The sequence below is a fragment of the Falco punctatus genome (assembly GCF_963210335.1).
Source record: "Falco punctatus genome assembly, chromosome: 2".
NCBI classification, from domain to species: Eukaryota; Metazoa; Chordata; class Aves; order Falconiformes; family Falconidae; genus Falco; species Falco punctatus.
Window position 1 is genome coordinate 113,728,642 of NC_137581.1, and position 14,508 is coordinate 113,743,149.

General features: G+C 52.7%; 1 protein-coding gene across 2 annotated transcripts in view; it reads right to left on the reverse strand.

Annotated features, from left to right (window-relative positions):
• Positions 1-14,508, reverse strand: part of IGSF3 (immunoglobulin superfamily member 3) — a 100,646-nt gene that overhangs the window by 20,555 nt on the left and 65,583 nt on the right. Inside the window, exons 5-6 of one of the 2 annotated variants that reach the window (XM_080375192.1) lie at positions 13,553-13,954; positions 9,603-10,007 (exon numbers count right to left, since the gene is read on the reverse strand). In XM_080375192.1, the coding sequence (XP_080231318.1) occupies positions 9,603-10,007; positions 13,553-13,954 (807 nt within the window). The remainder of the gene's footprint in view (positions 1-9,602; positions 10,008-13,552; positions 13,955-14,508) is intronic. The other variant, XM_080375193.1, reaches the window with a different exon arrangement.

The window sequence follows — 14,508 nt, forward strand, 5'->3', positions numbered from 1 at the left end:
TAATTTTCTGCAGGTTCAGTAAACTGAGCTGGCGCACAGTGGGATTGATGCTGGCACAAGGAATGGGACAAGACCATGCAGCCAGCAGCATGTGTCCAGGGATGAGGATCACCTCCTTCTGTGCAACAAAGTGCTAGATTAGCTCCACCTGCACCCTAAATGCTCATGATGCTGCTGCTTCCATAAATTAACTGGCGAATTTGACTACTGTGTGGAAGAACAACCAAGTTAAATGAACCATTTGTCATTTCTCAAGAAATTGTCTTCTTGAACTTCTTAAGGACCAAGGAAATATTACTGCAGGATGGGCTACAGATCCATCATTACTTGCACTCCTTGTTTCGCTATTATATGGGACAGGGAAAACTGTAGGAATTTTCTTTTAACAGCTTCAAATCCCTGTTTAAGCAAGTAAGGTGGCCCTGCCCTGGGAGCCAACTTTTATGTTTACGTGTTAAAATAAAAGACCCTGAGCCGTAGGTTCAGCGTGTCCAGAGCCTGTCACTTTGCTGTAAGGAAGCAGATTGCAGGTTCAGCGACCCCAGCAATTTACTCTTCGACCAATGTCAGAACAGGTAGAAACCCCCAAATAATAAGTCTCTTACGAACCAAACTTCTGGAAAAGCATTCAGCTAAAAATTGTCCTTGTTTGTTCTACTGACACAGAGAAATTAATCTCAGAAGGTAAAATCACCACGGGAGGAAGTGGCTGGGTTTATTTTACTGAAGTTGCTTCCTTATTGTGGGCACTGCTGCACCACCTGGCTACGCAGGTCACTGTCATGTTGAAGAGCAAAGCCATTGTGTCCAGCCAACTGTGTCCCACCAGCAGAAGACACCCCCTGACCATCTGTCGAACCAATGCTCACGAAGGCAAGAAGCAGGGGATTTTCGGTAACTGGGGCTAGGCCACCCCTCTGCCTGGCCTGTTTACCGCGGCTCTTCTCAAAAGAGGACACAGCCTGGCTGTGCAAAGGACCGATGGGGCGTGCGTAGTTTCTCATCCCAGGAGAAACACCGCACATGATAAAGAAGCAAGACAAATACAAATGGTACAGGTCCCAGGCACAAGGATGGACAGCCAAAGCTGCTGCTTGGACATGCTAGGAGGGACACCCAGGCTGGGTACCGCTCTCTGACTGGAGAGCTGAGAATGCAGCAAGAGAAAAATCGTGCCATTGCAGCACTGAGCCTGCTGGCCTCAAGGCCACTCACCTTTTGGAGACCAGTGGGGCAGCCAAAGGGCTGGCACTCCATGCATGGACCAAGGAAGGAGAGCGGCGGTCAACACCTGGCTGGAAACCCACTCATCACCAGTGCTCCCTCTCCCCCAGGGGCTGTCCCTGCTGACTCTGCTTTTGAAGTCTTCAAGGACATGAGGGACGTACAAAGCTTTAGAGCTGCACAACGTCTAAGTACTGTTCGCTGCAGAGTATTTTAGTCCAAAGAGAGCAAACAGGTAATCGATGAGAAGCTAAAGTGTGTGGAGAGAAGACGCTCAAGACAACATCAAAGAAACTGCGTGTGCACAGACTGCAAACAGGCTGACACTGTGGCTCTGTATAGGCATGCAGCAAACGGGAGTGGAAAACCGTTCAGGAGATATCAAAGAGAGAAGCAGAGAGTGCCTTGAAATCGAAGTGAAAAAATTGCTCCTAAAAAAGTCACTGTGAAAAGGAAGAGTTAATTTGAATAGAGCAGCATGTTCTGAATACAGCCAACCCAGGTCTCCTGGTGTTGTCGTCGTGGGTCTTGTTAGGGGGCAGAAAAGCAAGACTGCCTGCAGTAAGATCAACGGGCACACAGAGCAGGCTGAGCTGGGTTAGGTCCCTCTAGGTGCAAGGATCTGTTCCCACACCCTTCACCCTAGTGAAATGCATCCGAGATGCTTCATACATTTAAAGTCCAACTTCTCACGTTACACCCTTGGGTGCATTTTCCAGGCTGAAGCCCCAGGGGAAGCCCTGAACATAACTGACTGCAATCAGCTCAACACGTTCAGCTCCGGCAGAAACATTCCACGTGCAAACCTGCAGAGGAGCCAAGTATCACTGCTCCCAGATGGGCAACCAAAGGCAGGGGGAGGCGAATCACAGCTCTGACCCTGCAAGTCCAGTGTCAGCATCCCCAGCGTGGGGCCAGGAACGCTGCAGCGCATCCAGCATGAGCTCCTTCCCCTGCTGCTCACGCTGACGGGCTCATTTCGACATGGCAACCGTTTTGTGGAACCAAGATGGCATTTGCTCTGGGTGCTTCGGCTCTGCTGACACCAATGTAACCTCCTGCCAACGCGTGACCTGCACTGGGCCAGATCTAACTGGCTGAGCACCTCTCCGATACTGGTGAGTGCAAAACCATAGCTGGTTTGACAAGGTCAGCCAGGAAGCACCACACTGGGAGCCGGGCCGGGAGAGCATCCTCACGTGGGTGTGTGCCCACAGGCAACATCCCACCTCAAAACTGTATTTACAAATCAGTGCCTGAATGCTAGAGGGTATGTTATGATGTGAATAAGCTGTAAATAATATGGTCAAGTTTGTATTCATGAACCAATATTCATTTTAATGCATAAATAAGCTTGTAATTGTATAGCGACAAAGGGGTTAAAATGTCTGAAAGATCATATAGACTGTTCGGACAAGAAAGTTGCAAATCTCTGCAAGGGGAGCTGTCCTCCTTATCTGCAAAGCAAGCTGCCCTACCAAGGAGATAACGGGACAGCTGGATGTCTTTGAGTAAAACTACAAGGGTATTGTAAAAAAACCCTGGGAAAGATTTCTGCAAGTCTGCCAACTCATCACTTTTGAAACACAGCAGTGAAAGCAAAGAGAAGGGCCAAGACCTGGAGGGAAACCTACTGCTTCTAGAATAACTAAAGCATATGCTTCAAAGTGATGTAGTGTGAACGAACTTTAGAATAGAATTAAAGAATAAACATTATGTTTGTTAGCCACTGTAACAATTGTAGATATCATGTACCGCCACATGTTACTCATCTACCTGTGGTGTCTGTTCTGTTATCCTTTGTTAGACATCCGCCTATCTGCTGACCTTCTGTGTTAAAACTTTAGCGGAACACTTCAGCAGGAGAGGACAGATAAGGGTAAAAGAAATAATTAAGCAAGAAAAGCAGATGGCCAGCAAGGGCATAAATTACCTCAGACTGATAAGAACATTGCAAAAGGTGAAAAGTACACCATGAGGAAGACCTACAGCCTTCCTCCCATAGACCACTGCCCACATTCTAAAGACCCCGGCCCACAATTTTTGGAAGAAACTGCGCAAGCGTGAAAGACTGATAAGCTAATTAGCATACGAAGCGAGGGTAGGCGGGTTCAGGTAATGAATATGTATAGGCATTAATGGAATATTCATTGTTTCATTATATAAATATAAGATAATCTGCCCCTCTGGGTGTGTACGATTGGTGGAAGGATCCCCCGTACGCCCGGCGCCGACAATAAAGAATACTCAATCACTAAGAAATTCTGAAGACGTTCTTTGAAACAGTTATGCACCACAGTGGCAGCGACAAGAGCAGGCTCTCAGCTGCGTGACAGTGATGGTACACGGAGAAGATGGGGCACAGGGATGTTGGGAATAGGGTGTGATGGCTAAGTGCGGAGGAAAAGCAACCTGGGGTGCCAGCCTAGGATAAATAAATGTGCCAAGGAGGTGGCAGCAAGTCTCAGTGGGGAAGCTGACCCAAAGGACCTGGCAAGTGTGGGGACAGAGCTCCCCAAGGCAAATGTGCCGGGGTAGGAGACTACCAGGGGTAAAAAGTGGAAGAAGCAAACCCTCCTGTGCTACCTGGAAAAGAAAAAGGATTCCAGCTGGGTCACTAACGCAGGTCTATGCAAGGGGACAGCCCTGGGTCCTGCAACACTGAACCCCTTCATTTTGTCTGTTCAGTGTGCTGGAAGCTGACAGGAAAGAGCAGCAGCTCGGAGGCAGAAGAGCAGGTCTTAACCCACTGGCGATGGAGGGAAAGGAGCAAGTCCTCGAGCAGCCAGGGCAGAGGAGACTGCTCTGCGCCGCAGTCACAACTGCTGCTGAACAGCCTCCTGTCTCTCCACACATCCTGGACTCCTCCACCACTCAAGCAAGAGTACAACGATTTGCCAGATGGAGCAGGCAGCTGTAAAGCAGGGAAGCAGTGCTATTCTATGGAGCAAAACCACTCTGGGATCAAGTAAGCAGCAAACTTCAGTTGCCAGACTTCACTTCTGTAAGGAAGTTTCCAGCTCATTAACTTCCCTTGTTTAACTTCATTGCTGGATGCTGGCGGCCGCAGAAAGTGTCAGTTTTTTCAGTAGGCGCTTTGTGGCCCTTGCAAACACTTGTTTGAGCCTCCATTCAGGAGTCTGGTCAGTACCCCAGTGGCCACCCATTGTAGAAAAAGCATCTTTCACATCCATCTACAAGGATGAGCGGGATACTGAGCAGTCCCTCTGAGGCTGCCAGGGATGGTCTTGGACAAAGAGGTAACAAAGGTAACGAAGAGGTCCTTTGCTCTCTGTTCGTTAAGTTTCTCTGGCCGCTGCTCGCCCAACACAGTCAGGCTGCTGTCAGTGGTGGTTTCTTGTGGATAGCAGGAGAACAGCAGAGCGCTCTGCACCCACTCGGGCGCAGCGTTTCAGGGCAAGCACGGCTCTGGCTCACCCCACTCTGAAAGTAAGGTTCAGGCACAAGCCTCCCCAGCTTCTACACAGGCCAGCTCCAGGAGCCTCCGCCCTCCCCCTCCACAATGGTTTCAACTTGACAGCTCCTAATAAACCAAACTTTACCAAGCATCCCCTGGAGAACCCCTGGAAGCTAATTAATGCTCTAATGAAGAGCCTGACTGCCTTGTTTGCTCGACAGCTCCCAGGTCAATCAATCTGCCGTAGCCCAGCTTGCGAAAAAGCAGCAAGGAGCCCAGCACCCCTGGCGTCTGCTCAGTTATCATCCCCCGCCGCCCCTCCCCATCCCTCCTCCCATGTTCATTACTGTCAAAACCCCGGCAGCAAGAGGGCAGATTTACAGAGGCGATTGCAGCTTCTCCCCATGCACCTGCTCCAGTGCTAGTCACGAAGGAACTGGCCAAGGGACAGTGCAAGGATGGAGGGGCAGGCAGAGCGCAGGGGCACGGGGAGGGGGGTACGCTGCAGGTTGGGATGGACAGGTCTGTGCCTGAGCATGAAAGGTGGGGGGTGCGCTCAGCAGGGGGTTGTTACAACCTCCTGCTTGTGCGAAGCTCTACTTTTTTATTCTGCTGTTGCCAGAGACCTCCCAGCACTCAGACCTCAGGCCCTCTCAAAGCTCTGCTGAATCACTCACTTGTGCCGCAGGGGAAAGGTAAGTGCGGTAATGCACACGAGGACAACGGCAATTTAATGCGCCAGCACAAATCTGCTCAGGCCTCCTCGCTGCAAGAGTCCTATCCAGATGTCCTAACCTGCCCAGTCTGCAGCGCAGTCCCCATCATCCCCGTGCCACCACCGACTGTCTGCTGCCCTTGTCTGAGTCCCGCAGGCTGCACAGACGCGTGCTGCTCCCAGACAGCACTTCCCACCTCGGCTGCTCCGTCCTGAAAACCTGGCAGGGAGAAGCAAGATGCAAGGAGGGTCTGGGAACAGAGCCTGCCTGACAGCCCTTGGGTCTCCCCCTGACCCACATGCATCTATCTATCACCTTCCTCCCTTGGGCAGGACGCGGAGCGCAGGCACCGTTCCCCCTCCGTGCTGTGGGAGAAAGGGGGCAGAGATCAGTGAGGGGTACTGCTCAGCTGGCGTCCTCACACAGAGAGCTCAGCCCAAATCCAAATGCTTCCAGGGTCACCTGGATTCAAAAGGAACCACCTGCACCTCTACCTCCCATAAAACCTGAGAGATCAACAAGTGCCAGGGAGTCACCAAACCTGTCCCCTCCAGGGGGACATCTGTCCTGATTGATCTCTTGCAGACCAGCCCAGTAAAGCTTGCACGGAGGATGCTCTTCCCCACCTGGAAAAGGGCAAGTGTGCAAAGGGCAGGGCAACGTCTCTAGAAGCACACACGATGGTGAAGCCTTGGGGGAAAGGAAGGGTGAGCCTCAGCTTTCAGGGGTGAAAAAATCGGGGTGTCAGAGGCAGGCCAGGTACCGCAGCAGAAAGGGAGCCCCAAACACACGGATGTGGGCAGGAAGAAACCTCCACCTTGCAGCTGGGGCTCGCTCCAAGCTCAGCCTGTGCTCCTGTGCGTGGTCTCCTGCCAGCTTTGGCTTCAGGGAAGCAGCTGGCGTGAACGGAGCCGTACTTTCATCGTTCCTCCCCCTCTGCTGCAACATGAGCTCACTGAGAAAGAAACAACACGCAGCTCAAAAGTAAAAAGGAGAACGCTGCGTTGTAAGGACATGAAACAGCCCCAGACAATCTAGCCAGGCTGGTCCACAATCCTGCCCTTTGGACCCCCACACCAGCCGGGATTTCTGCCCCAGGCTCCAGAAGTTGGAACCCAGCGCTTGCCCTACAGCAGTGCAGGTCTCACTCCCTGCAAAGCACGCATGAGGGGCTGCGTGTCCCTGCCTGTGCACAACCCTCCCTCTGCTCTGCAACCCAAGGCGTGCAGGCTTGCATGACACCAAAGGGCAGGCCACGAAAGGGAGCTCCAGATCCCACTGCTGCTGCTGGTGACGTTTCACACACCAGCAGGTGATGAACACCGGTGCCCTCGTGATCTGTAAATTCTCTATCAGCTCTCATGCAGCCAGCACCCTTTGTAGGGCTCTTCCTCACACTGCCAGTCTGTAAAACGGCTACAAGCCCAAGAGGTCGGGAATGTCACAGCCAACGGCCAAATCTGGCTCCAGATGCCAAGCAGGACACTTGTGCCATCCTGCTTACAGACCCTGTATTCAGAGCTGAGTTAATGCTGCCACCTCATTTGCTCCCTTCTTCAGGAGCCGTGTGTTTCATTTCTCAAATACCGCTTGTTTCTTCCTGGTAGTAGGAAAGGACCGGAGCGTTTCAAGCTGCTGCCGTTTCCTCACCATTACCTGTTGGCCATGAAACAGCCGCAGGGGAAATGACTTCGCAGCCACATTAACACATGCAGTGCAAACCCAGCGCTGCCACCTCTGCGGTTACCACCCAGCACCGATGACATCCACGAACACTACCCACTGCAGGACAGCCAAGGAGAGCCAGCCTCAGCACTGCATCAGCAAACCAGCACGCCAGGAGAAGCTTCAGCACCCTGTTCCTTGAGGATGTGGGATTTCACAAAGCCAAGAGGTTAGTGAAGCAATCAGGCAACCGCTATTTTACCTTTCTCACCTGAACACACTTTAAAGGCTGACTTGTATCGACTGCCACATCTGCACCTGGAACCTGCCGAATGGAAAGGTCGCTCTGACGAACAGGGAGCAGAGGTTTAAGAGGAAACTAGAATCCCAGCATTAACGTCCAAGCTGGAAACACATGCTGGCTCAATTTGCTGAAAGACCTTCAGACAAGCCTTCTTTACAGTGTCCCTCAGTGGATCGGTAGTGGAGATAGTTTACCCCAAACACGCTGGCATATGGATGAGAAAGCTGGGACTAAGACACCCAACAGCAGCCCAACAGTATCTCAGATTAAGGTGATGACAGAGACACTGAATTAGACCGACAGCACTCTCAGGTGTTCAATCCTTTTGAAGAAGCCCTGGATATTCATCTGAAAACCAGCCCCTGCTTCACCAGCACAGGTCTGACTGGGCAGGCTCTAGGATTTTCATTCAGAGGTGTCCAAGGAAGGTGCCTCCCACGTCATCCTGGATCCTCTCTGGAAATTATCCAGAAATTATCCAGCCAAAGACCCAGCAAGGACGTGACATGACCCTCTGCAGCCTGCAACACCAGAGAGAACCACAGCAGTCACTGGTGTGACTGCTGGCATTGCATTTGTGGAGAACATCAACCACCTGCTCTCAGAGGCTGCCTTGGACACGGAGACAAAGCACAGAGAGTGTGCAACCATGGCGCTGGGGACGCTCTGTGAAGTCCCTCTCTTCTCTTCCACCTCCCTTTGTAAGCCATAAAACCAGAAACATTATGCAAGGCTCATTGGGCTGACAGCTAAGATTTGTGTAGCAGTAGTTTTGCCGAGCAACAGGGGGATAGGGAGAGGTAAAAACCATGGAGACCCAGATGACTTGTTCTGTTAAGGCATCACTTGATGGTTACTGCTCCAGTAAAGAAGAACTGGCTGCCAGAGCACAGTTTACATGTCCTTTGAATGTCCTCCTTGCCACCCTGAGCTATGACAAAGAGGGTCTCTTCTGGAAGCTGTTACCAAGGATTTCTTTCTCTCCCCCTCACACGTGTATGCATGCACAGAGATGTGCCATGAAGAAGCATGTTACTCCAGGGACCATATCCAGTCAACGCTGCTTCCTAGGGAAATAAGCTAAAATGATGAACATCGCAAAGCTGACCTTGCCAGCAGTAAAACACGTATCACAAGGCAGGATAATCAAGATAAATGGCAAAGATTAACCTGGAGATGAAGGCAAGGAATGAGAGAGGGAAGAAAGATAACGGAGAACTTATGAGGCACCTGAAAGTCACAGAATCCCCCGACTTTTCTAAACACATACTAAGGGTTGGGGAAGGTGGAGGAGAGTCTGAAAAGGGCCACCAAGGGGAAAACCACAAAGCCTAAGCCAGAAGAAAGACCTTAGGAAGCAGTTCCTCTGCACAGGAACATGAAGGGAGGACTACCATACCGCACGGACCTGAGCCAAGAGTCCTGAAGGTGCTAAAAGCCTCGCTCCACACATCAACTCCAGCCCTAAGGCAGAGACAGCAATGGACCGTTCAGCTCAGCGATGGCCCAAGCTGCCCTGACTGCATACGTATCTTCGCACCCTTTGTGGACAACAGAAGGCACCACCAAAAGGATCAGTGCTAAGACCCAGCTCTCTCCACCGGCTGTAACAGGGAGACTAAGCACATTGTAGGTTTTCTGACTCTCGCTGCCAAGCCAGGCGTTTGTTGCCCAGCTGTTGCACACTCTGTGTGGGCACCCACGGCCTCGGTGACTTCCCGCTGCAAAGGGCTCGGTTTCTAGTGGGGATGAAAGTCACGCTCTGTGATCGCCAGCTGCTTTTGAAGATGCCTCCAGCAGAGCGAGAGATGCAGCCAGTTACCAGACAAGAGCTGCAGCACCTCACCTATGGCACAGAGGCACACGCAGGCTTTGGTGGGAGCATGTCTCTCTTCCTTGACCCTGTTTGCCCCATCCCTCTCCCCTCCTTCCCAGGTTAGTCTGCTCTGATGAATGGAGCCATCAACCTCAAAGCTGCCTCCATCTCACAGGAACAGTCCAGAAACTGGACCGAGCTTCAGTCACCTCACTTCCCAGAAGAAAGCCCCATGGCCAACACACAAGGAACAAAGAGAGGACCCGGTTCCCCAGAGGTGGATAAGGGAGCTCCAACACATCTGCGGGCAAAGAGACGAGCAGTTCCACCTGTACAAGTGTGAGACACCAGTTGCGGCCATGAGAGGGGTCCTCACTCCAGACAGACCACTGCAGCACTGGTAAATACCCCATCCCCATGACACACCCCCAGCCCCTCTCCTGTGCTCTTGGCACTCACCTGGCCGCAGGACCCTGATTTCCAGCAGGTTGGAGGTCCTGTCTGCCAGCCGCGTCCAGCTGCTGTTGTAGTTCTTCCTCCAGAGCTCAGCCACGCACTGGTACTTGCCAGCCTCCGTGTCACTCGCCCTGCTGATGCTCAGGCGCACATTGTTGCTGGACTCAGCCTTCTCGATGGCAGTGCGGGTCCGGAAACCCGCATACCTGTCACCCCACTGGACCCCGCCATCACGCGTGAAGGTGACCAGGTCATGAAACTCAGTGCTGCCTGCTGGCTGGAAACGCCACGTCACCGACACGGGTACCCATGATGGGTAGTGGGGCTTGATGATGCACTGGAGGTCAAAGGACTCGTTGTAGGTCACCCCAGGGGTGCGGGAGATAGCTGTGACAGCAAAGCCGGCCTCTGTGGAAAGAGAGAAGAGGGCTTTAAGAGACACCTGCCTAGTGAGTCCGGGCTGTTGGCACACAAAAACTAGAGTGTGTCACCCAGTCGTGGGCATGGAGTAATCAGCCGCTTGCATTGTGCCGGCTCCTCATTTGCAATTGCAAAGCGGCACGAAAAGCAGCAGCAAAAACACACTTAGGTGTGTTCTGCCCAGACGAGCCAGATCCTTTAAACCCAGAGGGTGAGCAGCCAGCCTCTGCAGGCTGCCACAGCCCCGGACGAAAACGTGGCAGCGCAGCAGCAAGGGAGCAGCACCAGGCACTGCAGCTACCCAGCATCAGCCTGACAGCTTGCAGACCCCGCAGTCCGCGTCCACCCCTCAGGCAGGGGGTGCCCCCCCCCCATTCCCCCCCCCCAGCCTGCGGCTGGTTGCGGCAGGTGAAGGGAAGATGAGGACAGTAACAAGCAGCAGCCTTCGTTCATGCATCGGAGAGCTGGCAGTGGTTACAAATCCCCAGGATGGAGGCAACTAAAAAAGAAACAGGTTGCTCTTGTTCTTCACACAGCATGGCTTTTGTTCTCTTCCAGATCACAGCTCCAGGACAGCTTTAGGCAGTTATCCTTTAGGCAGTACGGCACTCTGTAAGCCGGTCAATACGTTTTGACTTGTCTACCCCCGGCACCTTGTTTAGGGGACTTTAAAACCAGCACTTTATTAGTAATTCAAAGGTAACGTTCTGCGCTGCAGAAAGAAGTATTTTCTTCTCTTGTAATCACTTCAGCGCAGCCAGCAGATTTAGCAGGGACCTCATTTTCTACCAGGAACCTCCCCAAGAAGCGCTCCCTTCTCAGGAGGCTCCGTGGGGTGTCCCACGCCGGCTGGCAGCTCTCCTCCCTCCCCCTTCAGTGCCAACCACCCCAGCACCTGGCGGGCTGCTGCTGCTGGAGGAGAGCCCTGCCAGTGCCCAGTAGAAAGAGGAATGTCTTCTGGATCCGCACAGAGCTTCAGCCTGCCACAGGCTCGAAATTACAGTTTGGGAGACGAGCCGGGAGCTCCCTGCAACCCGCAGAGCTGCTGCCGTGGGCCAGAGCAGCTGCAGCACGGACACTGCTGGATCCGCCTGCTTCCAGCAAGCGCCTTTGCAGCCCCACGGCGTCACCGTGCCAGAGCTCCAGGACATGTCACTACTGAGAAAACAGGTCAATCTTTGGGATCAAAGACTCTTGTGACATGTCCAGTGATTACCCAGGAGAAGAGAGTGAGACCCAGGCTGTCTCCCCTGCAGGACTGCTGCGTCTCATCCCCACGTAAGCCTTTACCTTCAGAGCCAGCAGCAGCCCTCCTGTCCTGGCCAGCATGTTACTGGGCCCAGCTCAGAGCATCACTGAGCCAGCGACGGCCCTAGAAAGCCAACTTAACTCCACCAAGACCAGCTGACTTCTTAAAAGTTGAATCTCCAGTTGCCCTGGGCAAGGAAGCTTCCCGAAGGGATTTCTCTTGACTGCCGTACAAAAGCCAGGTGTGCTTCTCATGTCCTCAACTCAACCAACATGGTCATGGCACTCAGGTTAACACACAAAGGCCATTCTTCCTTCAGGACTTGGTACAAAAGGAGAGAAGCCACGCATAAAGGGGGCAGATTTGCTGCAGGACCTCCTTACAAGAACGCAGCAGCCCCCCCATCTCACCCTGCCTGCCCACTCCTTCCCCCAGCCAGCCAAGAACTAAGTCCCTGCCAGGCACTTGAGATCCTCAAAAGTTCAGGGACATCTGGTCTCATCCAACGTCACATCGCTCTCCTGGCTATTGCTTCTGAACCACCCTGTGGACAGATTTATGGGTTTGAACATCATTTGTGCTGGTACAGCTAAGGAGTTTCTTACCCTGGCAGACTAGTAAATGATTAGACCTTAACTTGAAGTGTGAGTGTCACTAAATTTACTGCATTTTTTTTTTACTAGCAATTTCTGTAGCCATAAACCTCTCTTGCTCCTTCTTAGCACCTTCCATTTGAGTTTCTCAGGGCACTTCAAAACCACTGCGCTGAACAAAAAATACCAGATTCAGCAGCAACGAAACAATACTCAACATTTTCTCCCCTAAATTTTCATAAGCTACTGCAGCTTTGCTAGTTATAGGAAGAGGACCTAGGAATTTCTTAGGACTTGACAGAACATGTTCAACCACTGGAGATTTCTCTGGGACAAGGAGCAGAGGAGCAGGGACAACTGCCTTTCCATCACATCTTCTAGAACTGCTGCTGGGCAATTCTGAGCATCTTACAGATTTTAACAAGAGCAAAAGTGATACATTTTAAAATCTCAGCACTTAATCTCAACACTTCTACAGGTGGCAGAGTAGAGAGAAGGGCCAATACATAAACTTACGGCAGGTCAAATGCTGCTGACCTCAGAAGGAAGGTGCCATTAAAACCAGGTAAGTATCTGCCTTTAGTTCTTTACAAACTAATGTCCCTGTCTGCTTTCGGAAGCTATATAGCAAAGATTTCTAGCTCCAGACAGAACAGCCTCTGAAAGGTCCAAAGTAAAGGGGAGGAAAGGAGGAAAAAAGCAAGATTTTAATCAGAATACAATACAGCTTTGAAGTCTGGTCTCTCACACATCTTGCCAAAGCTTAAGTTTAATACTGCAGGGAACCAAAAAAACCTCACCAACCGAAATTCTTATCTCAACCTTTCCACAGAGCTCCCAGATTGTTTATAGCGCTGGCATTCTGCAAATCAGTAGCCTCACAGGAGCAGACATCCCTTCTTCAGTCTTCTGCAGAGCGCTCTGGAAATGAGTCCAGGGCTTAACACAGCAAGGCCTGAGCAGGACCAAAGCAATTCACAATCTGTGCAAAATCCCTAACGCCCTACCCGCCCTCTCCTAAACTGATGTGGTTGCACTGTGTTTGGAACGGAGGAGCCCCTTGGCAGAGCACAGTACCAATGATCCCGGGAGCTGGTTTGGCTTGGGCATGGACAACATCGTGGTCGCAGGCCAGCAGCTCAGTGCCTCCCTGCAGAAGCTATGAGGACCGTTCCTGATCCATGTCTTCCGCAGGCTTCTGTTGCCGTCGAAAGATGCTAGTCATTTCTGGTGGCTGGGCCAACAGATGCCCAGCTCTTTGCTCTCCTGGCCTGGCGAGCGGAGGTAAGGTTTACCCAGGGCAGACAGCGAGGCTTCAGTGCCCGCAGGCTGCCGATGGAGCACCACCACTGCACTGCTCATCAGTGCTGGGGGGACACGTCACGGGACGTCATGGGCAGCCCCTCTCCTCAGAAGGACGCTGGAAGCACTGCCCCTCTCCTTAGCCACCCCCTGCCCTGCTCCTGCCGCAGCCACCCCTCAGGCTTTGCCCCCACACACAACGGGGCACGCAGGAGTTTTGCACCAACCTACCAGCAGCTGCGGGTGGGCTGCCAGGGATCTCCACTTGGCCAGCAAGCAAGGGCTGGAGTGCGGAGAGCAGCCCCAGTTATTTGCAGGTGACCTTCTGAAGGGGGGGCTGGCCACAGAGGGAGCACGGCCCCGTGGCCCCCTGCACCTCAAGTACTCACCTAGAGCCGTGATGGACACCGGGGTGCCCGCGTGCCGCTCCCCAACCATCTGCCACTCCCCATCCAGAGTCCGCGTCCACTCGGCCACCCGGCACTCGTAGTGGCCCTCGTCCGCCTTGACGCTGTTGAAGATCTCCAGGGTGAAGGAGCCGGGACGGACCTGCTCCACCTGGATGCCCCCGTAGCTGCTGCGCTCAGCGTACGAGGGGCCTGGCTGCAGGGTGCCCTCCCGATCCAGACGCACGATTTCGCTGCGCCGGTTCAGCTTGTCCACCAGCTGCCAGGTGACGGAGAGGCGGCTTTGGGGCCCAAAGCCCGAGCGTACGTTGCAGCCAAAGCGCAGGCTCTCTCCCTCCAAGACATTGCTGGCATTGTTGATAATCTCCAAGGAGATGCTGGTCTCTAAGGAGAGAAACGCATACACACAGGGGAGATGACACACACTTGCCACTTCTTGGTCTGCAAGAAGGACGCTGCCGGCCAGAGAGGCTTTCTACCAGGTGCAGGAAACTGCCCACGCAATTGGGTCCAGGCACGTCTTAACCTCATGCATGACCACATCCAAAAATAGCTTTGTGGGCAGCGAGCTGCTCCTGGTGACTTGCACACTCAAATCAGGCGTAGGCCAAAGCTGGGAGAAATCTCTCTGCCTACGGCTCAGGAGACATTGTTGCATCTTCTGGTCGCAGGTCCAGGATGGGATCTCAGCAAAACTTGAGGGAATTTGTGTTGCTACAACATCAACCACATGCAACTGGCTCTGCCAAAAAAAAAGCTTCCAGCTCCCTGGGCTTTTCAATGCACGTCATCCTGATCACCATCTTGCCACGTCTATTCCTACAACAGCTTTGGGGAGAAGCTCTCCCCAACTCCCACCGCTAATGACACTAGAGGTAGCTATCAAATTCTAGTAACTTCAAAAAACCCACGGTATCCTGAGCTTCCCAGAGGTGTAC